This window comes from Sardina pilchardus, chromosome 16, assembly GCF_963854185.1.
Source record: "Sardina pilchardus chromosome 16, fSarPil1.1, whole genome shotgun sequence".
Classification (NCBI taxonomy): Eukaryota; Metazoa; Chordata; class Actinopteri; order Clupeiformes; family Clupeidae; genus Sardina; species Sardina pilchardus.
The window spans coordinates 611,327-639,041 of NC_085009.1; the positions used below are offsets into that span (position 1 = coordinate 611,327).

Consider the following 27,715-nt stretch of genomic DNA (forward strand, 5'->3'; position numbering starts at 1 on the left):
GGTGCAGAAGTGTTAAACATTTAAGTTAGTATGCATATGCGCGTGTATGTGTAAAGGGTTAGTCTCTCTAAACTGTAAAGGCTGCACTCTTAAGAGGAACTCTATGCAAGTGTATTTCACTCACGACTGGCAGTGGAACGACCTTCTGGTGAGTTCAGTTAGCACACACAAACACAATGCTAAGTGTGTCTTAGATACTCAGTTATCCAGTTGCCGGTGAGTTTAAGGCTATGCATGTCCTACACAGAGTGAAATAATGCAAAGACTTAAGATTTTACATTTTGAGAGTAAACGATGAACTGTCACAACTCTGGCTGTCTGATCAACTGCAAGTAAAGTTTGTTTGCTTTGTCAGACTAAGTAAATCAGCGTGTGTGAAAAGCTGGACTTCAGTGAAGAGGAATGGATGAGAAATCAGGGATTATGAGGCTGCCTGGCTGCGGAGCGGTTAACCAGAGGTCTTGAATCCCAGAACAAGTTAACGACTGTAAGTAGTGCTAGTATACTAGGCTTGGTTGTGTTGCTTTTGAATTGTCATCACATGGCAGTCCAATTAACTGTAATTCTGCTTATCTCTGCGAGATAAGTGACAATGTCATGTCATATTTATGTTTAAAGGTGGGTGTATAAGGCTGTTGACACAAGGCAATTTTTGAGCAATGTCCCTGAGTACTGTTTCTCTAGTGCATTTCCATTGATAATGATGAGTCATCAGAGGATATATTCATGATCATCCAATCAGAACACACAGCAACATTGCTCAGAAATTGAAATTGGCCCATGTATCATCACTAGACTCTAGTCTGGTGACTTACATTGCAATGCTTTTATTAACAAATGGTTTGTTTTGACCAGTGTATGCCTACATGTCTCAGATTATTTAGGTTTGTGTGACTACTAGTTGTTTCCTTCCTAGCATGGCTGCTTTTAGTGGCAGTCTCTGATTGACTGATGTCTCTTGAGGCTGTCTCACATGGTGTCAGGTGTCCTAATGGAGTGGGCAAATCTGCTTGTCTGATGAGAGTGGACTAAACTGCAGGGGGCATACTGACTGGTGATGGAGAACTAAAAGATTAAAATATGCTCCTATTATAAAATGGAGAACACTTATGTGATTTGTCATGGCCATTGGTAAGATGCAGTGAATACCACCACCTTTAGTCATTTTGCTCACACCTGTGAATACTGTGGATAGGTTGGATACTTGAATAGGCCCTCTCCTCTTTAGCCCAGATAAGTCCAAGATTTCGAAAAATAATTGCACATTTGGATTGGTCTAACCACAGCTCCTTATTCCACATTACCTCAGTCCGTCTTAAACAAGCTCATGCCCACATACAGTAAGACAGTGGATTTGTCTCATGTCTAAATACAATGTTGGCTGTTGCATGGTGATGTTTATACTAGTATTTCTGAAATGAATATAAAACTATGCAAATAGACAATGGTTATCAGAGGCTTTCATGAGCCCAGAAACAGGTCTAGTTTTGATGCAGTGCCATCTGATGTCTAGAGGACACAGCTATCCAGTATTGCTTTTCAGTTCTATCCGTTGTTTGCAAATATTTTTTTAATATTTTAATTATATTATTAATTATAGATGATGAACTCCCCAAATACTTCACAATTTCACATTAAGGAGGATTAAAATGACCTTGTTTATCATTTGTGGACACAGGTTTACAATAATACCCCTACATCTTTACTGAGAGAGAGACCTTGCCTTTCTGGGATGCTCTTTATCATACCAAATCATGTTGCCAGGGCCCTAATTAACATTCCTCCTTTTGTTTTTACACAACTTTTCCAGCATTTTGTTACCCATGTCCCAACTTTTTTTAAAAACATGTTGCTGGTATCAAATTCAAAGTTAACATATTTTCCTTGCAAAAGTTTCATCTGATATGTTGCCTGTGTCCTTTTTGCAACTAAATATGAGTTTGAGAGATTTTGCAGATTATTACCAAATTACCTTCATTAATATCCGCTTCAACCCTCTGTTATTACATTCTGTTTTTATTTGTATTTTGACACAATTTTTTCTGATTTGGAGTATTTTCATTTAATATTTTCTCAGCCCTTATTCTCAAGACGCATACCGTATGGCTTTTCTAGATGTCATACATAAATGACATGAATGTGAATTCACAAGTACCCTAACAAATAGTTTGATGTCAAACCACAGTGTTTAGGATGTCAGTGAACAGGGAGAGTACATGTTATCAGATAGAGGATGCATGTGCTCAGAGGGGAATTCCATCAGGTGGTGCTTGACCTACTGGAGCACGACTGCAGCTCAAACCTCAAAAGCTGCTGGGGGTTGTGTGTGTGAGAGTGAGTGTGCAGTGTAAGTGTCTGTGTGTGTGTGTGTGTGTGTGGTGGGGGGTGGGGGGAGTCATATTAACAGAGTCTGACAGGGGCTGTGTTTACTCTTCATTAAGTGGGTGTATGATCTTAATGTGTGTGTGTGTGTGGGGGGGGGCAGCTTTCTCTGCCAACTATGACACCCCCCTTTTTGTCTCTTTCCCCCATTCCCCTGTCCCCCAAAATGCCCTTCAACATCACAGGGAGCCTAGAGTGGTATGCCAGGAAGGGCAGAGAGTGGAGAGAGGTGACACCCGGAGGGTGGGGGTGATAACATGTCATCTTAATCCGTAGTGTTTCCCTTTGTTAAAGAGATAAAGCAAGAGAGGGAGGGAGGGACAAGTGGATTGGTGGAAAGGAGTGAGAGGAAAACAGACTGCTCACTAATCTCCAAACATGATGGCATGATTCGGATTGGAGTGGGGAAAGGGGCGGGAGGGGGCAGGGGTGTCATTAATGTACAGCCTGATCTCGGTCCATACAGTTAATACAGTTAAGGTCACCAAGGGCACATCTGCCCAGCAACCAGGGAATGTCACAACATCAACAACAACAAAAGCAGCATTGGTGGTAACAGGGGAGGCCATTGCATTGCTCTCCAGGAAAACAAAAACAATTTTTAAATTTAGACTCACACCATAGGGATGTGGGGGAGGGTAGGCCTCCCCCACCACTAGACAGGTTATCTTACACAAAGGGAAATAGTATACAGTGCATAATAGGCCTACACAAATACATAGCCTCAATTTTTTTTTTTTTTTTTTAATCTAATTTCTGGTCAAGTGATTTATTTCAAGTTGATTGGAATGTTACATATAGCATTCCAATCAATGCTATTCCAATTCCAATTAATCTTAACCTTTTAAACCAAATTTGATTTACTGGGCAAAATGTGCCTACAACTGACGGTTCATGTATTAGGTGGTTTATTCGTTTATGAGTTTGTCTAATTAAAAATCCTTTGCAGTTTCTTGAGCTAGTAGACCACTGTCATATCATCCCGTCTTGGAAACAGCTGAGGCAAAAGCAGCCGGTCTTAAAGCCGCCGGCTCTATTAAGGAACGCGCTAGCCTACTGTCAACAGCAGACAGCGGGCTATCGCACGTCCCCTTTAAAACATGAATTATGTGATTATACACCCCCACCCCCCCACCCCCTCAAATTCATTCTCCCTCCCTGGCAGAACGCATTGTTCTCGCGCTGAAAAGCCACGCAAGGCCGTCTCCGCTCGCTGGGGAGAAAAGCGTTAATCCGTGAGACAAGAAACCGAAACGGCAGTTCCTGACACCTTGGGCACGCATCTGTTAAAGGCGGACAGGACTAAAGGAGACAACAAGCGGGCCTTTTCAATAGAGAGGAACGATGCTATGACCGTGAATCCCCCCCGCGCTGGTCTGGAGGCACGGGGGAACACTGATACCGGGAAAGCGAGCCCGCAGTGTGTGACAACACGAGCGGACAGGCTGGCGGAAGCGCCGGTCAGCAGTGAGTAAAAACTTGGGAACCGGGAGATGAGTGGGCGGGCGGTGTCTGTCTCGGACCTCTTGGAACGGGACAGATTTAGACACGGGAACTGTCACTACAATCATAATGTCATCTCATCATCTCATTGACACCAGCAGCTGGTAGCGTGCCGAATAGATCATGACGAATCGTCACGAATGTTTTGATTTTTAACCTAGCCTATCAGTTCGTCCATGGTCCTCCTCATTTGAAGGAAATTGTTTATGACAAGAATTGATTTTGCCAAAAGGATTTTTCTTGGCCTCGGTCTTCGAAAATAGCTGGCCATATTCTGAAATGGGATGGTGATGGTGATTTTTTTAGGCATTATGGCTACATATGCCTAGCCTATAGGAAGGGGAGAAGACGAAGACCAGTGGGCTATTGGGATAGCCAGTCTTTTGTGAGATCCCGTCTCTTTCGGCACAGCTGTCTGCTATTTTAGCTCGCCCTGTCATGCCTGCACACCCGCATGATCAAATTAAGCCTATAACATATGTTTGGAAATTAATGTCTCATCTAAGCCAGGGGTGTAGAGGTGGTCTATGATAGAGGCTCCCTGCGGGCTTCGCCTCGCTAAGAGTAGATGTTAGTTGTTAATGGATAGCAGCATAATCATCAGTCGAACCCCTTGATGGAGTTATCAATCATGTGGAAAGAATGACGTTGTTGCCATGCTTGGGTTTTGACTGGGATAATCTGTTATCTCCCTTACCATCCCCTTTATGTTTGATGTCTCTGTCAGAAGCAATATAACCCCAGCGCTCTTGTATCGTCGGCTTCTTGCCCGCGGCTAGACGCGTCTATGGCCCAAATTCAGCCAATGGCATTTCGGTCGAATAGAGATGAACTGTCAATCATCCTTCGATGATTTTATTTTCGGTTTGTAGAGACCCGGTGCGCTATACGCCCAAGAAGTGTGTCAAATCCTCTGCACGATTTGGAAAAGCCGGTTACTGTTCAATGCGCCTTCTAGTCACACATCGAAAATGGAAGATAGTCTATAGGGTAACTGTCGTTTATGCTGTGGTCATCAATTGTCACGGGACAGTGTGACACCTCAAATAGTTCCCCGGAGATCCTATAATGATTGAGACGGACTGTGCGGGGGGTGGGGGGCGTTGTCGATGTTTCCTTGCTTTGACTGACAGCGAGAGCGAGCTCTTTGTGCATCTGCAGCGGATCTCTTGCCCTACTTTTCTCCTCTCGCTCGCTCCATCCCGGCTCCTCGCCTTTTGTTAGGTCCTGCCTTGACCGCCCGGCCAGTTTCTACCGCTTGCCTGGGTGTTGCGTAGGATTGCGTTGGCTGCGCCGGATAGCATTTGACGCGCGGGGTTGCCTCTTCAGCCGCTTCCGTGCGTCGCGGGGGTTAGGGGATAAATGAACGTCGACAGACACCCTCAAAACAAACGAGCGCACATTTTGACACATCACGCATCTCCTTATTGTCCGATCCGACATGATTCGACATGGTGCCGTCAGTAATAATAATGGAAAGTTTCCCCAATAAACTGAGTCATAAAGCTTGAGAGCCCAAATGAAACAAAGAAAATGGGGGGTTGAGTCTAGCTATGCGCAAATATTAAATTGACCAAAAAAAAAAACCCAGACCACACCCCAACCTACACAATACAACATAACCCTCTCTGTCTAGGCATAGTCGGTCCCTTGACCAAAATACCCTTGCCTGCCTCACACCTTTCTTACCCCTCCTCTTTTGATGCCTCTTCCTCTCATGCGCACACAAAGACTTTCTCTGGATGTGTTTACGTCTGTCTCTCCAAAAGCTGGCTCACACACTACTCTGAGGCATTTGACATTGCTAAACCACACTGAGTGCCCTGGCTTCTGAGTCTCCAGAGTTAAAGTGGTCATGGTGGAATTTGTTTTTGAAGAGGTGGTTGCTGGTGATGTAGTGGTTAAGGAGCTGGACTAGTATGCAGTAGCCTTAAAGTTGTGGGTTCAATTCCCAGGTTCCATAGCCCTTGAGCAAGGCACTTAACCCTATGAGCCCTAGGCTGTTTTAAGGGCATTTTCACTACCTCTAGTTAGAAGCATTTATCCTCGTCATTGTAAGTGCCATTCACACATGCTACATATTGTTTTTTTCAGCACAGTCTAGGCTACCTAGATCTACCACAATACCATAAATACTTGCATTGAATTGCTTTAGATTTTTTAATAACAAAAATTAAAAAAGCATACTATAAAAATTCTTAAATTTTGACGTATATCTCACGACATGACTTTCATGGTTGTTTAGGCTTGACTGCCCTGAAAATGGCAATATAGGACCATGATAGATAGATAGATAGATAGATAGATACTTTATTGATCCCCAAGGGGAAATTCGAGAAGATGGTGGAGGGATACTTTGGGGCTGAGCAATTTACAGAAATATGTGGTGTGTGCCATCCAAAGATAAATGGCAAGTTCTATTTAGTGATGTAAAATTACTTTTTGACACTTTTTGCTCCATATTTGTGACACGAGCTGATCTGACCTGACTTGTTTCCGTGGTAGCACACATGACGTGCACACATGATGATTCTCTCTAATAATTTTTTACTGCATTGCAATGAACAAAGTAAAGGCAAAAAAGTGGATGCAATATGAGTCTTGAATTGGATACCATACAGGAGTTTGCTATAGCATCTCAAAACCGTATCATGAATGTGCCTTGCCATAGAGAAACACATGATAATGTTGGATTATGGACATAGGCTATTATGCCACACAAAAGCATGGGGTAATTGGAGCTGAATTAAGTCATTATTTTGCTGTCACTTAGTCTGTTTTATGACCTAGAAGGTTGTATTTGGTATCTGTGGACAGCTCTCTCTCCTCTTTCATCTGACATGCGTGCCATATCTTTCTGACTGTGGGTTCACGAGTTTATCAAGTGAGAGTGATGGTAGCCAAAGCTATGTCATTACATTATTATTTGTTTGTCACTTCGTCTGTTTTTATAACACAAAATGATCAGTATTTGGTATCAATGGAAAGCTCTGTTTCTCCTCTTTCATTTGATATGCGTCACATGCGTGCGATGCTGGGTTCGCGAGTAATTCAAGCGAGAGTAAGGGATGTGTGGGTGAACGCAGAGCAATATAGACTGTAAATATGATATACTTTTATTTAACTTCATGATTTTCACACTTGATTGTACAGACTAGTGTCTAGTCTAGTTGGAAAGCCCCGCTTCTGCTCTTTCATGCATTAAAGGTCTTATCTGGCTGTGACTAATAATCGCGGAGCAATGTAACAGAGAAGAATGGGTGTGTTTTGTGATGCACTTTGCGTCCGTCGGGCTCATAGGGTTAACCCCAAATTTCTCTCGGGACAATGTAATCCCTTGTAGTGTAGTTGATGTATGTAAGTCGCTTTGGACAACAGCTAAATGAATAAATGTAATGTAATAAATAAAGTAACACTGAATTTATGGCAGGTTGTGGATATGAATCCATGTCTAAGATAAAATTTTGAATTTGAGTAATCTCACTTAAAGGGATAGTTCGGGTTTTAAGACACGAAGTTATATGGGTTCCCTGTCAGCAACGTTGTGCATCAGCACTGACTTACCCCCCGACAGCGTCCTGTGAGCCGAGATCCAGCCGGTTTTTGATCGTTTTTGATGCCGGACTATTTTCTTCAGCAAGTTTCTGGGGTCACGAAAGTAAAGTGTTTTTCTTCTCAAAACCATATGCGTTCAACAGAGTGATATATTTGCACCACAAAAACGTTGTCCAGCTGTCAGTAGCGCGCAGTGATAGGAATCGCGAAAAATAAGTAAGTGATAACGAGGTTTGAATTTTTCCTGGACAACGTTTTTGTGGTGCAAATATGTCACTCTTTTGAACGCATATGGTTTTGAGAAGAAAAACACTTTACTTTCGTGACCCCAGAAACTTGCCGGACTACTTTCTTCAGCATAAAAAACCGGCTGGATCTCGGCTCACAGGACGCTGTTGCGGGGTAAGTCAGTGCTGATGCACAACGTTGCTGACGGGGAACCCATATAACTTCGTGTCTTAAAACCCGAACTATCCCTTTAACCCAACAGATTTCATTTTATAGATTCTTTGTCCATCGCTCCTCTTTGTTCCTTAAAGGGATAATCCGGAGTGAAATGCACTTTGGATCAATTTTTTGGACTATTGGGAGTACAAACGTTGAGTTGACACCAAAATCATGTCATTCGGATGTATTTTGAGAAAGTTCGAGCTCACCGTTTTTAGCCAAAACTCGTTAGCCTGGAAGTGACTCGGGCATGTCCTTTCGCCGCTACAAAACGCTATTTTTATACCTATTCTACTGTTCCAAACAACACTACACTTACGTGGTAGTGAGTAGAGGATCCCTAAAGCCAAACCGAAGTATCCCCACGTCTTTATGTGGTCGGATAGAGAGTCCAGAATTAATTTAATCGAGTCCGTACCTTTCCGGAAATGTTAATAAAGTGTTGTTAAAACGTTGCTAGCTGCAGCTGCGACATTTCCGGAAAGGTACTGACTCGATTAAATTTATTCTGGACTCTCTATCCGACCACATAAAGACGTGGGGATACTTCGGTTTGGCTTTAGGGACCCTCTACTCACTACCACGTAAGTGTAGTGTTGTTTGGAACAGTAGAAGAGGTATAAAAATAGCGTTTTGTAGCGGCGAAAGGACATGCCCGAGTCACTTCCAGGCTAACGAGTTTTGGCTAAAAACGGTGAGCTCGAACTTTCTCAAAATACATCCGAATGACATGATTTTGGTGTCAACTCAACGTATGTACTCCCAATAGTCCGAAAAATTGATCTAAAGTGCATTTCACTCCGGATTATCCCTTTAAGTGTTCCGTATCTACCTAGCTCTCTTGGGTGTCTGATTATCTGTCTATATCCCATCGTTGTCTCTCCACCCCTTTCTCTCTCATTCTTGCTCTTATGGCTCACACACAAACACATACACATGGTTATTGCTATTTGGCAGAGACCGTAGTCCAAACGACATACAAATAAAAACAATATGCAATTAATTTAACAGTGAACAATTGAAAAAAATACATACCCATGAAGTCATCTGTGTGTGTCTCTTGTGTGTTGTGCAGGCGGTGAGGTGCGCGTGTGTGTAGGGGAGTGATGGCCCCTCGGCCGTCCTCGGGGGAGCTATGGGGCCTCCACCTCATGCCCCCACGCATCCTGGTGGACTGTTGCCTGCCCAACGGTATGCTGGTCAGCCTCGAGTGCCTGCGTGAGGCGCCACTGCTCACCATCAAGCAGCAGCTGTTCGCCGAGGCCCGCAAGTACCCGCTCTACCACCTGCTGCAGGTACAGCAAGACCACGACAACAACACAACAACAACACACATGCACAGATACACACATGATGCAAACACAGACACACACATGCAAACAACCAGAAACACACACACACACACACACACATATGCAAATGATCTTCTGCTAAGCTGTGTTCCAATGACTGATGTCCTTGGAACTGTATGGACCCTAACTAACACAGTGTCCCGTTGTCTGAACAGGAGGAGTCCTGCTACATCTTTGTGGGTGTGACCCAGGAGGCTGAGAGGGAGGAGTTCTATGATGAGACGCGTCGTCTGTGTGACCTGCGCCTCTTTCAGCCTCTTCTCAAAGTCATCGAGCCAATAGGCAATCGAGAGGAAAAGATCCTCAATCGCGAGATTGGTGTGTGTCTGTGTGTGTCTGTCTGTGTGTGTGTTGTGTGTGGCACTCAGTCATTTGTAGTACTGTTCACCTAAACTGTCCGAAAATGCATCTTCTCCCCGTGTCTAGCCTACACTAGTTGTGCAAGTTTGTCAGTGTATTTAGTTGTGTTGGCCATTGCCAACATGTCTAACTGTATAGCAACACCACTACACAAAATCCTGTGTATCCTTCTGTGTCCATGTGTTTGTGACATTTGTCACAAACCCACAGTGCCTATGATGTTTGTTTTTGTTGTTGTTGCTGAAACTTTCCCTATTTCTATCCCATTTTCTTGAATTAGTGTCTTGATATTTGTTCTCGTGGAAGTCATGTAATTATGTAATTTAATGAAACTCATTCTTCTCTTTCTCTGCTCAGGGTTTGCCATAGGCATGCCCATCTGTGAGTTTGAGCTGGTGAAGGACTCGGAGGTGCAGGACTTCCGGCGGAGCATACTGAGCGTGTGCAGAGAGGCCATGGAGGAGAGGGAGGGGGGTGGCGCCCACTCTCAGGCACTCTACGTCTACCCTCCCAATGTGGAGTCCTCCCCGGACCTGCCCCCCCACATCTACTCCAAGCTGGACAAAGGTGTGTGTGTGTGTGTGTGTGTGTGCGCGCATTGAGTTTGAGTTCATTGGTCTGTATGGTGTAATCTTCCTCATCTTCCTCATCTTCCTCACCTCGTTCCTCCTCTCGCTCTCCCACTCAGTTCAGTTTTCAGTTCAATAGGCTATTGGCACGACCATTCAAAGCAAGAGAGTGTAGCCAAAGCATATACAGTACAGAAATGTACTCTCTCTGCCATCTCCCATTCATCTCTTGCTCTCCATTTTCTCTTTCTTTCATCTCTTTGCTTCTTTCTCTTCCTCTCTCCCTTTTCCTCAGTGCCTCTCTATCTCTTTCTCAGTGCCTCTCCCTTTCTCTTTCTGCATCACTCCATCTCTCTCTCCTTTGACTCCTCTCTCCTTCTCTCCCCTCTCTGCTGCAGGTCGCCTGATCGTGACCATCTGGGTGATCGTGTCTCCGTCCAACGCCAAGCAGAAGTACACGCTGAAGATCAGCCACGACAGCCTGCCCGAGCAGCTCATCGCCGAGGCCATCCGCAAGAAGACGCGCAGCATGCACCTGTCGGCGCAGCAGCTGCGCATGTGCGTGCAGGAGTACCAGGGCCAGTACATCCTCAAGGTGTGCGGCTGCGACGAGTACCTGCTGGAGAAGTACCCGCTCAGTCAGTACAAGGTGGGAGGCTGCACACATGCCACTCTTTTTTCCTTCCCTCTTTTTTTTCTTCTGGGTTACTGTCCTCTGTGTTCTGTCTTGCTCCGGAATGTTGGACGCAGGAGAGGAGATAAACACATGTACCCGTAACTTGCTCACACGACCTTAACATTTCGCATGGCTTTTATTTTCTTGTCAATGAGATGTTCATCTATTAACTGGTGATAGCAGCTATTTATTGTAGTGCGATTCCATTTTCAGCTCTCAAAAGTGGTGGGGATGAAGTTGGTGATTGCAAAAAAGGGATTGGGACGTGTCTTGTGGACACTGGCCAAAGAAGTGTCTCTTTGCCATCTTCCTCATTTTCTCGTCTTCCTCACCTCTCTTAGACTCCTTTTCCCAGTCAGCATCCAAAATCACCTTCATCCCTCAATCAGTTTCTCCCTTTACTTGTCACATCTCTCTGTCTCATGTTTTTGGTTTGTACATGTTCTCTCCCCTATGTTTTGGAAACTTTACATCCACTAGTTTGGCTCGGCCTGTCTTTGAGTTAACAAAGAAATTGGTTGCAATCCTTTCCTAGTGTGATTTTGAGTTTTTAGTTTTCCAGTGTCCATATAGTGTAATCGTGTACCAGAATGCACTGTTCAGATGTTGAGAACTAAGTCCCATTTTTCATTATGTTGTACCCAATTTGGCCTTTACCTCTTTCGCCTGCCTCATTCCTCTTACACTTTGTGATTAGGATCTGACAATTACAGAAAAGTAAAAAAAATTCTCAGTTGCTTTGGTACATTTCTCAAATCATCCTTGAGATATGCAAAATAGTAAGTGCATTTCTCAAAACAATTTGTACAAATAGCAAAACACCATGGATTACCTGCAAAAGCCAGTTTCTTGCTCAAAATCCTTAGTTCATCTCAAAACTAAATATCTGTGTTAAAAAAGCTGTGGTGATGGTGATGGAGAGGAGGGGGGTTGATTTCTAAGACCTCAGCTTTCATAGCCTGTGGAGCCATCACTGTTATCAAATAATGTTCTGACTTTTCTCTCTCTCTCTCTGTCTCTCTCTCTCTCCAGTATATCCGTAGTTGCATCATCGTGGGCCGGCTGCCCCACTTGATGCTGGTGTCCAAGGACAGCCTGTACAGCCAGCTCCCGGCCAGCGGCTTCGTGGCGCCCTCCTACAGCCGCCGCACGCCCCAGCCCAGCCCCTGCCCCGGCGGCACCGACCCCTCGCCACCACGCTCCCTCTGGGCCTTCAACACCCTGCTGCGCCTGCGCCTGCTCTGTGCCACCTACGTCAACGTCAACATCAGGGACATCGACAAGGTGAGAGATGGGGGGAGGGAGGGAGAGAGGGATGGATAGATAGATACAGTAGATAGATAGATAGATAGATAGATAGATAGATAGACAGATAGAAAGATAGATAAATACAGTAGATAGAGATAGATACTGTAGATAGATAGATAGATAGATAGAAGAGTGGGTGGATGGATGGATGGCTAGAGAGGGATTAAAATAGGTTGCATAACAAAGACAAACAGATGGGGGGAAGGTGTAGAGGGCCATATAAAGAATGAAGAAGGCAGGGAGTTTGATATTTAGGGTTAGCGTCAGAAGATCAAGGATTACAGATGTGGGAGTAATATGAGGAATTGAGGAAATAAAGCTCAGTGTCTCATGTGAAAGAGAGGGGCTGTTGTATGGAGTTGAGGGATTATGATTTGTTTTGGGTGATTTAGGTAATGGTGTCAGAGGTTAAGCTTGGGCCTGTTGTCTGTTGCAGATTTATGTCAGAACAGGCATCTATCATGGGGGAGAGCCACTGTGTGACAACGTGAACACACAGAGAGTGCCCTGCTCCAACCCCAGGTAACCCCATCAGTACATCAACGCTCCTGTCCACAGCATTCAGCTCAGGGTTAAATGCCTTGCTCAGAGAAACAATGGTGCAAGCACCTGCAAGCAATACATAACAACACTAAAATAATAATAATACCTTTACAAGAAATAATGTACAAAGTAACTTCTTACTAATGCACACTAGGTCAGTGTACTAACTAATAGCTACTATTCACTAGTTCAAGGAAGCCCTCTATTGGGGCTTTCTGAATTGGACTCATTTATTCAGGATATCTTTCTCTGTCTCAGGTGGAATGAATGGCTGACGTACGACATCTACCTGACCGATCTCCCGCGTGCCACTCGTCTCTGTCTCTCCATCTGCTCAGTGAAGGGACGCAAGGGAGCCAAAGAGGTGACCTCTCACCCTTGACCTCAAACAGCACACACACATATACACACACAGTTATGAACATGCCAGATGCAAGGAGTGCTGATGTTTTAACTCTGTAGTCATATACGCAGATAAGATTTAAATTTGTTTATCTGCCCATGTGTGTGTTTTAGTGTGTTTTATTGTGTGTGTGTGTGTGTGTGTGTGTGTGTGTGTGTGTGTGTGTGTGTGTGTGTGTGTCTGTAATGTTTGTGTATTGATACACACATGATTGTGTGAGCACAGCCATCCATCTGTGTGTGAGTGTTTTTATCATGGTCTCTCTGTACATGCTGTATATGCACTGCTCACCTCTTTCTGTGTGTGTGTGTGTGTGTGTGTGTGTGTGTGTGTGTGTGAGCAGGAGCACTGTCCACTGGCCTGGGGCAATGTGAATCTGTTTGACTACAAGGACACGTTGGTGAGTGGGAAGGTGGCCCTGAGCCTGTGGCCTGTGCCGCATGGCATGGAGGACCTGCTCAACCCCATCGGCGTCGCTGGATCCAACCCCAACAAGGTCAGCCACAGGGTCAAGGGTCAAGATTTAAGCATGGGTGTCCTGTGCTGGTCATGAGGTCAAGGTCCAAAGGTGGGCTGCCCTCACAGGACACGTAGTCAATGTTCAAGGGTGGATGCCCCACACAGGTCACAAGGGTCAAGGTTCAGAGGCGGACATCCCATACAGTTGACAGGAGTAGAGGTCAGGGATGCCCCACACACAGGCATCAAGCATCACAGAAGAGTTTCAGAACTCATTTCATGAACATCCAGCTTTGAGTCTTTCAGAGGAATCTGAAGGCATATCTATTCAATATTATGCACTTAAGCCCTATTCGCACGGGATTAGTATTACCTGTGGACCTCCGGTCATTTTCAAATTATCGCCCCACCTCTGTGTTACTTGCAGCGCATTCGCACAGGATAAGCAAAGTCTGTAAATTACTCTATTTTCATTGACATTACACCCGGATATGTCGTATGCTAACGTCCGAAAACAACACAGAAAGTAGAAAAGATATGCAATTGCAACAGCAATCACTGAGATACAGATTCGCACGGGATTAGTATTATCACCGGACGTCTGTGTTTGGCGAAATATAGTAGGTAATTTGCGGCGGAATTTTTACTTTACAAATTACAGACATGGCACATTCGCACGGGACTAAGATCTCAGACATTCTCCGCAATTATCACAAATCAACAAAGGTCCACAGGTAATACTAATCCCGTGCGAGTAGGGCTTAAGTCTATTAGCATTTCTTATCACGGTTTTATAGTGTTGTTTTGTTTCCATTAGGCCATTGATTGAATTGACATTGTTTTTATCGCTGCTTATTATTCCATAGTTATTGTTATTATATAATTGATTGAATGACTTTATTGTTTATTTAATATTCTATTCTATTAGTCATTGTTTATTTTCTTTAGCTTTGCTTATATTGATACTGATTATTGTTTATGTTGCTATTCTCTTTAGTCGACACAATAGTCTGATCAACTGCTAAATTTAATTATTGTATTGTTTTTGTTTGTATGTCGCTTTGGACAAAGGCGTCTGCTAAGCAACGTAACCGTAACCGTAACTTCTGACGTTCAGCTCTAAAATGGACCTCAGCCATTTCTGATGGCTGCTGTGGTGTTTCATCTAAAGCTGATCAAACAAGAAATCTGTTACCTTTCCAGCATATGACCTAATAGCCCTTGGCTTCCTTTTCTTCCGAGGCAGTTTTAGTTTTGAAGGGGGGGCAGTTTGATCAGAATAGACGTATTTTCTTTTATTCCGAGAAAGGAGGCCATACTGACTTAGACTATAATGTCTGAGTAACCAGATCCTTAAATAAATACCCTGTCTGGCTCCCCATTTAAGCCACATGGCTCCCTCCACATAATTTCAGGTTGAAGGAGAGAGAGACGTGGGCACTGTCTAGTAGCGGGGTGGGACGTTTTGGCTAGTTTGATTGCTGGTCAGGCCACCCAGTTTCATTCTGACCATCATGGCGAGCCCTCACCAGGAGCAGTCTGGGCTGGAGACAGGGGATCTTGCCTCTGGAGCCTGCCAAAGCTTTTCTGGCAAATCCTGGCAAAAGAAAAACATGTGTTTCCTTTTTGTGTGCTCGTTCTTGTCTGCTCACATATTCCATTCTCTCTCTCTCTCTCTCTCTCTCTCTCTCTCTCCCCTTCTCTCTCTTCTATGCGGCCTTTTTCTCTGATTCACTCACCCCTTCGCCATCTGTCTTTCCTCGTCACTCTCTTCTCTCTCACCCCCGGTTCCCTTTTCCTCATTCCCTCTCTCTGCATCACATGTCCCTTTCCCCCTTTCTGTTCCCCTGCCTTGGTCCTTCATCTCTCTCTTACTCTTTGTGGCCTCCTCCTCACGTTCTCTCCTCTCCTTCTTTCCCTCTCTGCTCACAACCCCCCTTTGGCTTTGTTACTCTTTTCCTGTCTTTTCCATGCTCCTGTTTTTACTTCTTTTCCTGTATCTCCCTATTCACTCCCCGTTTCTGAATGCCCCTATCTACTCTCCTCTGTATGTATCCTTCCTCCTCTATTTTTCTCCCCACTCCCTCACTCCTCCTCCTCCTCCTCCTCTGTTCACAGGAGACTCCGTGTGTGGAGCTGGAGTTCTCCTGGTTCAGCCAGACGGTCATTTTCCCAGACGAGCAGCAGATTGAGGAGCACGCCAACTGGGTCGTCTCCAGAGAGCTGGGCTACAACTACTGCATGGGCCTGGTAAGGCAGATAGAAAGTGGGAAAGAGGGAGAGAGAGAGAGAGACTGCCATTTTATTAGCAGTAAAAAAGACATTGACATTACAGTAAGATGTTCTAAAAACCAAAGCATGAAAAACACCCACAGAGGAAACAACAAAGCAAAACATAAACAGAGAGAGGGAGAGAGAGAGAGAGAGGGAGAGAGAGGGAGAAAGAGAGGATATGGAGAAGGCAGAGGAGGAGGGAAAGGGATTACAACATGCGAGAAGAAAGAGAGCTGAAGAAAGAGAAGTGTGTGTGAGAAGAGAGATGTGTGTGAGCAAGAGAGAAAGAGAGAATGTGTGTGTGTGTGTGTGTGTGTCAGAGAGAGAGAGAGAGAGAGGTAGAGCAGAGGGAGGGATGGTGGATGATATTGGAGGAAAAGTGAGAGAAGGGCGTGGTTCAGAAAGGAGAGAGAGCGAGACGCAGGGAGGGGTAGAATTGTATTTTGCTTAATTTAACAATATCTTTGTCATTTGTTGTCCAAAACCAACCAAACTTTGCACTGCACTCACGCATGCCATTAGCAAGACCTGTGCCAAATGTTATGTTTTATTTTATGATGAGTGGTTCGAGAGTTATGCGTGGAACAGACAGACAGAGTGACACACAGAGTGACACACAGACAGACGTTCCTTGCATTAATAGATAGATATAGTAGTGTCTGTGTGATCCCCATGTGTGTGTATTATCATCATCATGTACTAGCGTCTGTGGTCCCAATGGTTCTGACCTTTGCCCTCTGGTCTGTGTGCTGATCTCAGAGCAGTCGGCTGGCGTGTGACAGCACGGTGTCGCAGGCGGACGGCGAGCAGTTGCGCAGCCTGTGCAGCCGAGACCCGCTCTATGAGCTCTCAGAGCAGGAGAAGGACTTCCTGTGGAGGCACCGGTGAGCCACCATGTTTGTAGTTTTTGTAGTTTTTTCTTGCCTTTCTCCTTTACTGTATCATCTCAGAGGTGATCCCTGAGTGTAAAAGCACAAATGATCTTGTGGGGATGGGGGTGGGGGGTTTCCCCGTCACATTTCTTTGTCATTTCTGAGACGGCTTTGTTGTCCCAATCCTCTGTGGGAATAAGATCAGAGCACCAAACGCTGCTTGTTTCCAGGCTTATTACTTGTTTATAGTCTGAGCCTTTAATTCCACAATCATGTGGCATGACATGCCTGCATGATGAATCAATGTCCACTGTTTATGATGTTATATTATTAAATGTAATACAATTGAATTCCGAATTAAATTGAACTGAACAATCCACTCTAACAAGATAATGGATTTTTGCTTGGAAAAGTAGCATAGTACAAGAACTAAGAAGAGTATGCTTGAGTTAAGCAAGCCCTTTATCTCTCTCTCTCTTCCTCCTCCTCTCCTCTCCTCCGCCCCTCCTCAGGCACTACTGTGTGAACATCCCAGAGAGCCTTCCCAAGCTGCTGCAGGCCGTCAAGTGGAACTCCCGTGACGAGGTGTCTCAGGTGCCCCCCCACTCTCTTCTCTTTCAGCTGCCCACACTCACTGTCAGCCTTTTCTCTCTTTTCTCACACCATTTTACCTTTATCGTATGCACACCATCCCCCTTTCTCTCCTCTCTTTCAACAGCCCACACTCATTAAGATTATTCCATTTCTTTTTTCACATTTTGCTATCTGTCTATCTTTGCCATGTCCTCACGGGCTCTCTCCCAGTCTCTCCTCTCTTTCATCTTCCCACACTATCATCCCCCTCTTTGCATATCATGTCTCTCTTATATTATATAATCAATGTGTCTTTAAATCTCCCTCTCTCTCTCTCTCTCTCTCTCTCTGTGTCTCTCTCTTTCTGGTCCAGATGTACTGTCTGCTGAAGGACTGGCCTCTGATGCAGCCGGAGTCGGCTCTGGAGCTGCTGGACTGTAACTTCCCCGACCCCATGGTGCGCGAGTTTGCCCTGCGCTGTCTGGTGCAGGGCCTCACCGACGACAAGCTAAGCCAGTACCTGCTGCAGCTCGTGCAGGTGTGTGTGTGTGTGTGTGTGTGTGTGTGTGTGTGTGTGTGTGTGTGTGTGTGCGTGTGCGTGTGTGTGGTTGGCTGTTATACGCCACCCTTGGGTGGCCCCATTTGCCCAAATCAACCATAGAAAACAAAAACCAGAAAGTTAAAGCACAGCCGTCACACAAAGTCCAAGGCTGAGAAGTAGCAAGACCTGCCAGCAGTACATACTGTACATCAGAAGCCTGCTCAGTTGTGCTTACTGTGGATATAGTGTGTGTATTAAATGGTTTGTAGTATGGTTGTAATGTGTGTGTATGTGTTTTAGGTACTGAAGTACGAGATGTACCTTGATAATCCTCTAGCCCGCTTCCTCATTAAGAAAGCCCTGACCAATCAGAGAATAGGACACTTCTTCTTCTGGCATCTCAAGTGAGTAGGACTTTCAGACCAGTTTAATGTATAGCACCATAAGACATGAATGAACTCTGTGGCTACAGGCTACAGCGTACCATACCATGTACGGGTCCTAGTGCCCACAGGGACACAAGTTTGAATCTGACCAGCGATCATTTCCCGATCCCATCTCATCTCCCTCTCCCACTCCACTTCCTGTCACCCTTCACTGTCATATCTGAATAAAAGGCAAGGCCCAAAGATAAATACTTTTATAAAAAAAAGAATTGTGATGTTGATTGCGACAGTGTCGTATTGTAGAGGGTTTTGCAGTTCTTGTGATTGCAATGTTATGCCAGTATTGTCTAAACTCTAAACTGACCCCTGTAAATGTGGTAGATTGTCAGACTAAATAACAAATACGTACAGTTATGCTGATTGAGTTGTTTGAGTTTGTCTCAGTGATAGTGATATTGCTGTTGGTTATAGACGTCATGTGGCTTTAAGGTGCTGTTGACAGTGAAGGGTACCATGCTGAGGAGATTCTGTTTGGGCAGGTCGGAGATGCACAATAAGACAGTGTCTCGGCGCTTCGGCCTGCTGTTGGAGGCCTTCTGTCGGGCGTGCGGGATGTACCTGAAGCACCTGAATCGACAGGTGGAGGCCATGGACAAGCTGGTCAACTTGACGGACACACTCAAGCAGGAGAAGAAAGACGAGACCCAGAAGGTAAAGGTACTCTCTCTCCCCTTCTTTTTTTCTCTCCATTTGTATTGTGAACTCTTGTGCTCAGTTTTTGACACCATACAAATTGAGTGACTCAGTGATGGCTGGCTGTGAGTTTCTATTGGATGAACTGAGGAGTGCTGTGCACTGATTCGCTATCGCAGACCCAGATGAAGTTCCTGGTGGAGCACATGTCCCGGCCGGACTACATGGAGGCCCTGCAGGGTTTCGTCTCCCCCCTGAACCCCGTCCACCAACTGGGCAACCTCAGGTACACGCACACACTCACAGCCACATACACACACAAGACAGTGGGGACCAGTGGCATACTGTGCATACTACATACTGTGCATTAGTACATATCATATGTGCACACACACAAGCTCATACATACTCCTGCACACACACACACACACACACACACACACACACACACACACACACACACACACACACACACACACACACACACACACTGTAACACACACACGAAAAGGTTATATTAAGACTATTATATTATTATACCGGTATGTGCATAAAGGGAAATGTAGAGATGCTGAAGGGATGAAACAGAGAGGAACAGACAGAGGGAGATGGAGAAGGACAAGGATTGGGTAACCGTAGCCTGCGCGTTTCCCCTCTCCAGGCTAAAAATATCAGCCAGTTTTCCTGCTGATTAAATAATACAGCAGCCACAGCATGAGGGCAAGTGTGTGTGTGTGTGTGTGTGTGTGTGTGTGTGTGTGTGTGTGTGTGTGTGTGTGTGTGTGTGTGTGTGTGTGTGTGTGTGTGTGTGTGTGTGTGTGTGTGTGTGTGTGTGTGTGTGTGTGTGTGTGTGTGTGTGTGTGTGTGTGTGTGTGTGTGTTAGGTTGCAGGGTATGCTAGTATACTTTTGTGTCACTCTTATGTTTGTCTCAAAGCAGGGTTTCATAAAGTAATCTACCTACCAGTCCAATTTCCATGAAACTTGTAGAAAGGGTAGATCACTCCGAGCACCATTTTGTGTTCACCAAACAGCACAATGCAACCTCAAACCTCTTCATGAGCCTGCTCCACATTTCACTTCATTTCTCATCTTTCCATTCTTCCCATTTTCACTGTTCTCTCTGTCCCGTCCGTCCGGCTCTCTAATGCTCTCTCTCTCTCTCTCTCTCTCTCTCTCTCTCTCTCTCTCTCTCTCTCTGTCTCAGGTTAGAGGAATGCAGAATCATGTCCTCAGCAAAGCGTCCCCTGTGGCTGAACTGGGAGAATCCTGACATCATGAGTGAACTGCTGTTTACCAACAATGAGGTCATCTTCAAAAACGGGGATGGTGTGTAGAACTGTGTGTGTGTGTGTGTGTGTGTGTTTGTGTGTGTGTGTGTGTGTGTGTGTGTGTGTGTGTGTGTGTGTGTGTGTGTGTGTGTGTGTGTGTGTGTGTGTTGAGTGTGAGTGTTTGTGTGTGTGTTTGTGTGTGTGTGTGAGAGAGAAAGAGAGAGAGAGAGAGAGGGAACGAAAGTGGTTGTCTCTGTTTATAGCAGTAGCAGTAGTTAACATGACACATAACATCTAAAATTTATTTGTGCCATTTACAAGTTTGTGACTGTGTGTGTGTGTATGTTTTGCACAGATAAAGATTAGACAAAACTTATATTAGTACGCCTTTCCACTATTATGCATTTGTGCTTTTAAGATCAAAACTGAACATTAACTGTGAAAGTAAAAAACACTGTTCTATTGCATTATTAATATGCCACGTGTGACACTGTGCCAATGGGGGTATGTTTGTGTGAAATATGTGTGTGTGTGTGTGTGTGTGTGTGTGCGCGCGTCCTCAGATCTGCGGCAGGATATGCTCACTCTCCAGATCATTAAAATTATGGAGAACATCTGGCAAAACCAGGGCTTGGATCTGAGGTAAACAGCTGTCAATCACAGTGTGCTGTCACCTCACCGAATTACACTGATTGACATCCTCTACTGACTGAGAAGCTGATCACTCTACACTTAGCAATTTGTGTGAAATCTGCAATGTTACTATACTATTACTATGTTACAGTGCAATAATGTATCACAACAGGATTGTGGAAATTGTAAACAAATTGAACAGTAAGTCTGTGTTTGGTATAAAGCATAGCCTTACAATAACGGGTAGTTTCTGTAGTACACTGATGTACAATGATGTACTTTTTTACGGCAGACTGCTCGTTACTTTGACCACAGCAGTGAATACATCTTATGGGTCTCATAAATTAATTGTATGAAGTCAATATTATAGTATTACAATGGGCAATGGAACATGTCTCATCACCATGGCAAAACTCCTCCTGAGATTTGGATTGTAGTAGATTTAAACCCCTCCAGGCTGACCCTTTTCCTCTGTGTGTGTGTGTGTGTGTGTGTGTGTGTGTGTGTGTGTGTGTGTGTGTGTGTGTGTGTGTGTGTGTGTGTGTGTGTGTGTGTGTGTGTGTGTGTGTGTGTGTGTGTGTGTGTGTGTGTGTGTGTGTGTGTGTGTGTGTGTGTGTGTGTGTGAGCAGAATGCTGCCGTATGGCTGCCTGTCCATAGGTGACTGCGTGGGGCTGATCGAGGTGGTGAAGAACTCCTACACCATCATGCAGATCCAGTGCAAGGGAGGCCTCAAGGGGGCGCTGCAGTTCAACAGCAATACTCTGCACCACTGGATCAAAGACAAGAACCGCGGCGAGGCGTGAGTGCTTTGTCCTTTCCCCTCTCATCACGGAGCTCGCTCTAGGAGCTTCAGGCTCCGGGCTCCAGAAAGCACCTCGAGACCATTTCAGTTGCTATTAGCAACTGAAACATTTACAAATTTAAAGTATTACAAATAAAATGGAGCTGAAATTAAACGTTTGCTCCTCTTGGTCAGGCCCAGTCCTCTCATTTTTTTTCTTTCTCCTCTAACTGTCTTGTCCCCTCAGCAATGAATGCATGTGTGGCTGCTCAACTGTATGTGTGTTCTTTTGGAGAAGATGTTTTGGATCTTGTTTAGCCCATCTGTTCCCTCCTCTGTCCCCTCAGGTATGATAAAGCGATAGATCTGTTCACTCGCTCATGTGCTGGCTACTGTGTGGCCACCTTCATCCTGGGCATTGGGGACCGGCACAACAGCAACATCATGGTGAAAGAGAACGGACAGGTACACACACACACACACACACACACACAAAGTAAAGTACAACAGGCCGGATCAGACTAGCCATTCTATAATTGCTTGTGGGTATTACTGAAATCCAGCACTGCTTAATTTAATCCACATTCAGACAACTTAATTTCATTTTAGGGCCTTATAAACATGGCCTTATAAATATCACATACTGTAGGTGGGAACAACTGTGCACTTCGACTGCACTAACACTGATATGGGCACATCCAAAGGGACTTGGTCTTTCCCTCTCCTATCTACAGCAAACACGTGCCTCCCCCTTAGCTCATTTATATAGATTTTGACCACCTCCTGGACCATACGAATAAGAAGCCTCATTCACACAATCTCTCCCCCTCTTTCTCAGCTGTTTCACATAGACTTTGGTCATTTCCTGGACCATAAGAAGAAGAAATTTGGCTACAAGCGTGAACGAGTGCCATTTGTGCTCACTCAGGACTTCCTCATAGTCATCAGCAAGGGCGTACAGGAGTGCACCAAGACTAAGGAGTTTGAGAGGTATACACACACTCTCCTCTTTAATCTGTCTCTCTTTCTCTCTCTCTCTCTCTCTCTCTCTCTCTCTCTCTCACACACACACCGTCTTTTTCACCCCAACAGAACACAATCTAATGCCCTTACACTCCATGGGGGAATAATGCCCCCTACTGTTAGTATCTGAAAATGAATCACTCTCTGCATCTTCTGCTGTATTGCTTCTCTCAGTCCACCTCTCTCTGTGTGCAGTTGCATCTTCACCTCCTCCTCTTCTGCTCTCTCTCCTCTTGTTGCTATCTTCTTCCCTCCTATTGCCTCATCTCCTCTCCTTCAGGCTCCACAAAACATTGAAGTGTTCGGAATTGTCATTCATTCTTTGTTTATCTATTCCGTTTGTTCATTTATTTTGGTATATTTGATAGCAGGTAGACAACGATGACTGACATCTATTTTAGCAGAATCATTGTTGTGTAAAATTAGGCAATAAGCCCCGAGAGGCCATAGTTTACACCAATTTTAGAACAGCTAAGGGGTGTTGTTAGGCACAACGTGAAAGCGGAGTGCCTAAAACCCCCCTTAGCTGTTCTAAAACAGTGTAAGCTATGGACTCGAGTGGCTTATGGCTTTTCTAAAATGGTTACTACATCTATCTGGCAAGATTTCCTGAAACAAAGGCACAGCAACGAGAAATGTAACAATGTATTCATAGATTCTTCCGCCAAGAAATATTTTTCCTTCATCTGAATGGTTGCCATGCAACAGCTACTCTAACATTTGTGTTAGTTGTGGTAGCGCATTAGTATAGAACAAATTTTGGTCAAGGTGTATGTTTGAGTTGGATTTTACAACGGCATCAAACGCGATTCAGCCAATCATAATCAAGCACCGGAACTATCTAAAATGGCGGAACGATCCGTTTTGGAATGCTAATTCTCCTCATCCTCCATGGTGCGCAGGTTCCAGGAGATGTGCTATAAGGCCTACCTGGCCATCCGTCAGCATGCCAGCCTCTTCATCAACCTGTTCTCGCTGCTGCTGGGCTGTGGCATGCCTGAGCTGCAGAGCTTCGATGACATCGCCTACCTGCGCAAGACGCTGGCGCTGGAGAAGAGCCAGCAGGAGGCGCTAGAGTACTTCACCAAGCAGATGAACGACGCCCACCACGGCGGCTGGACCACCAAGATGGACTGGATCTTCCACACCATCCGCCACATGCCCAACGAGCATTAACCACGCACACACACACACACACACACACACACACACACACACACACACAGTCATATAGGACGTATACAAAGTGCACAAAGACATGTCATATGATAAAAGCCAGTGAGCAGTAAACCATTGCACTCACGCACATACATACTCACACAAAACATACGAAACATATCCAGTGAACGTTAAACATGAACAGATGCAGAAAGCACTCACACACGCACTCAGACCCATAATGTCACCCTAGCAAGCATTATTTCTGCTCACACAAATTCACACACACAGACCTGGCCAGTGATCCCCATGTATTTACATGTTTGCACCAAATCTTACTCAAATCTGACACCTTAAGACGTATGAGCAGAGACACGTAGCAAACAGACATTCCCATAGCAGTAGTTACATATCTAATACACATGGGTCTCTCTCTCTCACACACACACACACACACACACACACACACACACTAGACGTATGCCTTCTGTGCATTCAGCACATACACCTACACCCACCTAACTCAGCTATTTTCCCTCAACACTATCACTCCATTCCCATGCAGACAAACGCACACACACACCTAGACACACACCAGTGAGCAATATGTTTAGTGGCTACGTGGAGGTGAAGTGACTGCACTGAATAGAGGAGATCAAATCTCACTAAAGCACTAACTCACACACCTCTGCTGCTACACACACACTCACACACACACACAGCCTCACTTATGGCACACAGGAAATGCACACAGACAATCAAAAGAAGTCTTAGTCTCTCTCTCTCTCACACACACAAACACACACACACACACACACACACACACACACGGATACACACAAAAAATGCACTACAGATTGTGGGAATTGTGGAGTTGGTGCGAGGACAAGACAACGATGATGAAGGTGATTGTGAGAAAAAGTGACTCAACTGTTTATTGCATTGCTGGCGATGATGGCAGGGGCCTGATGAGTTTAAGGTTTGCCCCACCTTCTCCAGGTCATTGCCTCCTCAGGGTTCCACAAAGGGTCAAAGTTCAAAGGGCACTGCCACCACAAAGCCAAAATGGAGAGGTTGTTCCCCAGGATGCATTGCACCTGACAAAAAACCCACCCTAAACGTTCTTCTGTTATCTCCAGTCTTCCTATTGACGTACAGTATATATCAATTGATATTTTGCAAAACAAAAACCTGTAAGCTAACACTTTCACGTTGGTTCTATGTTGTTTGAAGTCTACTATTTATGATGTAGACAGGTAATTGTTTTTAAATTGAGCATTGAAAAAAACCAGCATGATTGCCACTGTGATTGCAGTTGGGCCCTGTACAAGCCAACAGCTCCTGCTGTTTCAACCAGAGAAAGACAATCTTGTTTCAGTTTGGGCTCGTCAACTATGATGAACACCAGCTTTAGCCTATTGTTAGAGAGCACAGTAGCATGGGGTGTACAGGGCACGCTGAGATTTTTTGTATCAGGGATTTAAATTGTCGAAAAAAAAATATTAAGAATCATTAACAAGACAATCTGTCTCAAGGGAGTAACTTTAAGTAAGATAAAAACAAATATTTTTCTCTTTTACCAAATCTGAGCTGTTGTAGTCATTTACTACACCCACACTAGATTCTTTCACCTCTTTTTGAACCGAACAATGGCAGGGGAAGTGTGGCCTGCTCGCTGTCTCTCAACAGCAGGTTCAGCACTGCAACTGATGTCTGTGTTGTAGATGTTACCAGGTGGTCCGTTCCAAATATCTGTTAAGATATATGTGATTGACTCATGGAGCTTCTTTTGTTAATTCATGATGCATTTGAGTTGAGTTGTGGTCCAAATCAAGCAGAGAGTAAAAAAAAAAAAAAAACACTACAGTCAATTTCAGGAACTCCATTTCATTCAAGTCTTTGTGACTATACTATGTTATTTCTAATATATCAACATCTGAAATTAACAAATGTCTCTTGTCTGCATGACTGAGTTGTGAAATTTGATCTTCTCTTTGTTGGTTACTCATTTGCCATTAGCACCTTAGCGCCTGAGTGGTGCATCTGTGGTTTGGACACACAGAGCACACCTTAAAAAACAAACAAAAGCACCATTCATTAGAATCTCAATTATCCATTCGGAGAGAGTTACATAATGTCCTGTGTGGGTAGCCGTAGTCGTTAGTGACGTAGTGATGGGGGTGATAACCATGGAAATTGGCATACTGTATTTCATTGAAGTTTGTACTGATGTTGGCACACATGATCTGGACGTGACCTCAAGGTCGAGTCTAATGTTCTGAAACTTTGGAGTGATCTCTTGAGTATTATGATGTTCGGATGTTTTAGTGATATTTATCTTAATAAACATTTCAAGATGCCAAATTGTGCAGGTCTACATGTTGAATAAGCCCTAGGAGTGTGTGTGGGTGTTTGTGGATATTAAAAATAGGTGTTACCTATGTATGGGAAAATGAAATCTAAACATCCCTGAGTATCTTGAAAACTTGCTTTTATGCATACAGTATAACAGCCTGAACATGTATTCACTTTCATTCTTTGAGCTTGTAATAAAAAGTGGCTGTTTGTGGGAATATAGTTTCCATTTTGACAGAACAAAGAAATTTGATCATGTGTGTGTTAATGAATACCTTCTAATGGAGAAAACAGACATTTGAACTCCATTATTCCACTACAAACTTTTCATTTATTTATTTCCATTTCAGAAATAAGTGTGATGAATAAGATTCATTAGTGCTTGAAATGGTTATGCGATGGTTAAATGGTTAGACAATTAATGCAAAGTCCATTTTTAATTTCATTATCATTCTGCGTTCTCCACAAGGGGGCAACCCTGAGCCATATCAGATGAGGACGCTCCTATTAGACACCATGGGTGCCTCTCATTCGTCTTTTATACATCCTCCCTTCCTTTCTCGGTCCTCGTCCTCACTGATCTACATAAAGAATGATGGGGCGGCATCAATGGGATAGTCTATTCAGTGTTATTTATAGATCAGTGGGAACGAGCCTGGAGGACTGAGCATCGAGGAAAGATGTTGAGAGGCACCCAATGTACCGTGCAGGGTTAAGCCTACATCTTCTGATACAAATATATCTCGGAATGATGTATAGTTGAAAATTTGGACCAAAAATGCCTCAAAATAGGATAATTACTTTCATTGTTTACATGAATAACATTAACTTTAGGCAACCAAGTAGCACAAGCACATGTTTTCTTTTTTTCTTTACAGACTTCAAACTCTCATGGTTAACGTCTTGGGGGGGAAAAAAGCTAAAGTAGGTGTAGTCACAGTGATACTGTGCTCAAAAAACTTAAGGGAACACTTGTTCATAGGAGTATAGCATCAAATCAGTCACACTTGTGGGATATTGATCTGGCCAGTTATGCAACAGAGGTGGTTGTGAATCAGGTTCACCTGCTTTGATGTCAACGAAATGTACTACAGGTGTACTAGAGGCCCGACTATGAGATGACCCCCAAAACAGGAATGGTTTTACAGATGGTGACAACTGGTACTTTTTCCATCTTGGCTGATTTTTCCCTAGTTTTGCATTTGGATAGGGTCAGTGTTACTACTGTAGCATAAGTCAGTATCCGGAGCCGACAGAGGTTGCACAGGTAGTCAAACTCCTCCAGAATGGCACACCAATATGTACTGTACCATTGCCAGGAAGATTGCTGTGTCTCCCAGCAGTCTCAATAGCATGAAAGATATTACAGGAGAGCAGGGCAGGGTTGTAGGTCCTTAACCCAGTAGGACCAGTATCTGCTCCTTTTATGCAAGGAGGAACAGTAGGAGCCCTGCTAGAGCCCTACAGAATGACCTCCAGCAGGTCACTGGTGTGAATGTCTCTGGTCACACTGTCAGAAACAGACTCCATGTGGATGACCTGAGGGCCCGATGGCCTCGAGTAGTGATTCTTAACCATAGTAGGACCCTCCTTTAATTT

At 44.4% G+C, this 27,715-nt stretch overlaps 1 protein-coding gene across 3 annotated transcripts; it reads left to right on the forward strand.

Annotated features, from left to right (window-relative positions):
• On the forward strand, nt 1-26,125 carry zgc:158659 (uncharacterized protein LOC791141 homolog). Of its 3 annotated transcripts, none has more exons than XM_062516536.1 (23): nt 1-148; nt 356-487; nt 8,963-9,182; nt 9,395-9,557; nt 9,957-10,166; nt 10,567-10,817; nt 11,877-12,128; nt 12,589-12,674; nt 12,954-13,059; nt 13,442-13,594; nt 15,676-15,807; nt 16,591-16,715; nt 17,216-17,297; nt 17,650-17,814; nt 18,118-18,221; nt 18,743-18,920; nt 19,076-19,182; nt 20,102-20,223; nt 20,729-20,807; nt 21,428-21,598; nt 21,928-22,045; nt 22,419-22,570; nt 23,506-26,125. In XM_062516536.1, exons 3-23 carry the CDS (start codon nt 8,994-8,996, stop codon nt 23,777-23,779), a joined length of 3,219 nt encoding a protein of 1,072 aa, XP_062372520.1. In that variant the 5' UTR covers nt 1-148; nt 356-487; nt 8,963-8,993; the 3' UTR covers nt 23,780-26,125. The 3 variants fall into 3 exon arrangements, with proteins under 3 accessions (XP_062372520.1, XP_062372523.1, XP_062372521.1); XM_062516539.1 differs by having other exon boundaries at nt 18,743-18,914; XM_062516537.1 differs by lacking the exon at nt 1-148 and having other exon boundaries at nt 299-487.
• The last annotated feature ends 1,590 nt before the right edge of the window (nt 26,126-27,715 follow it).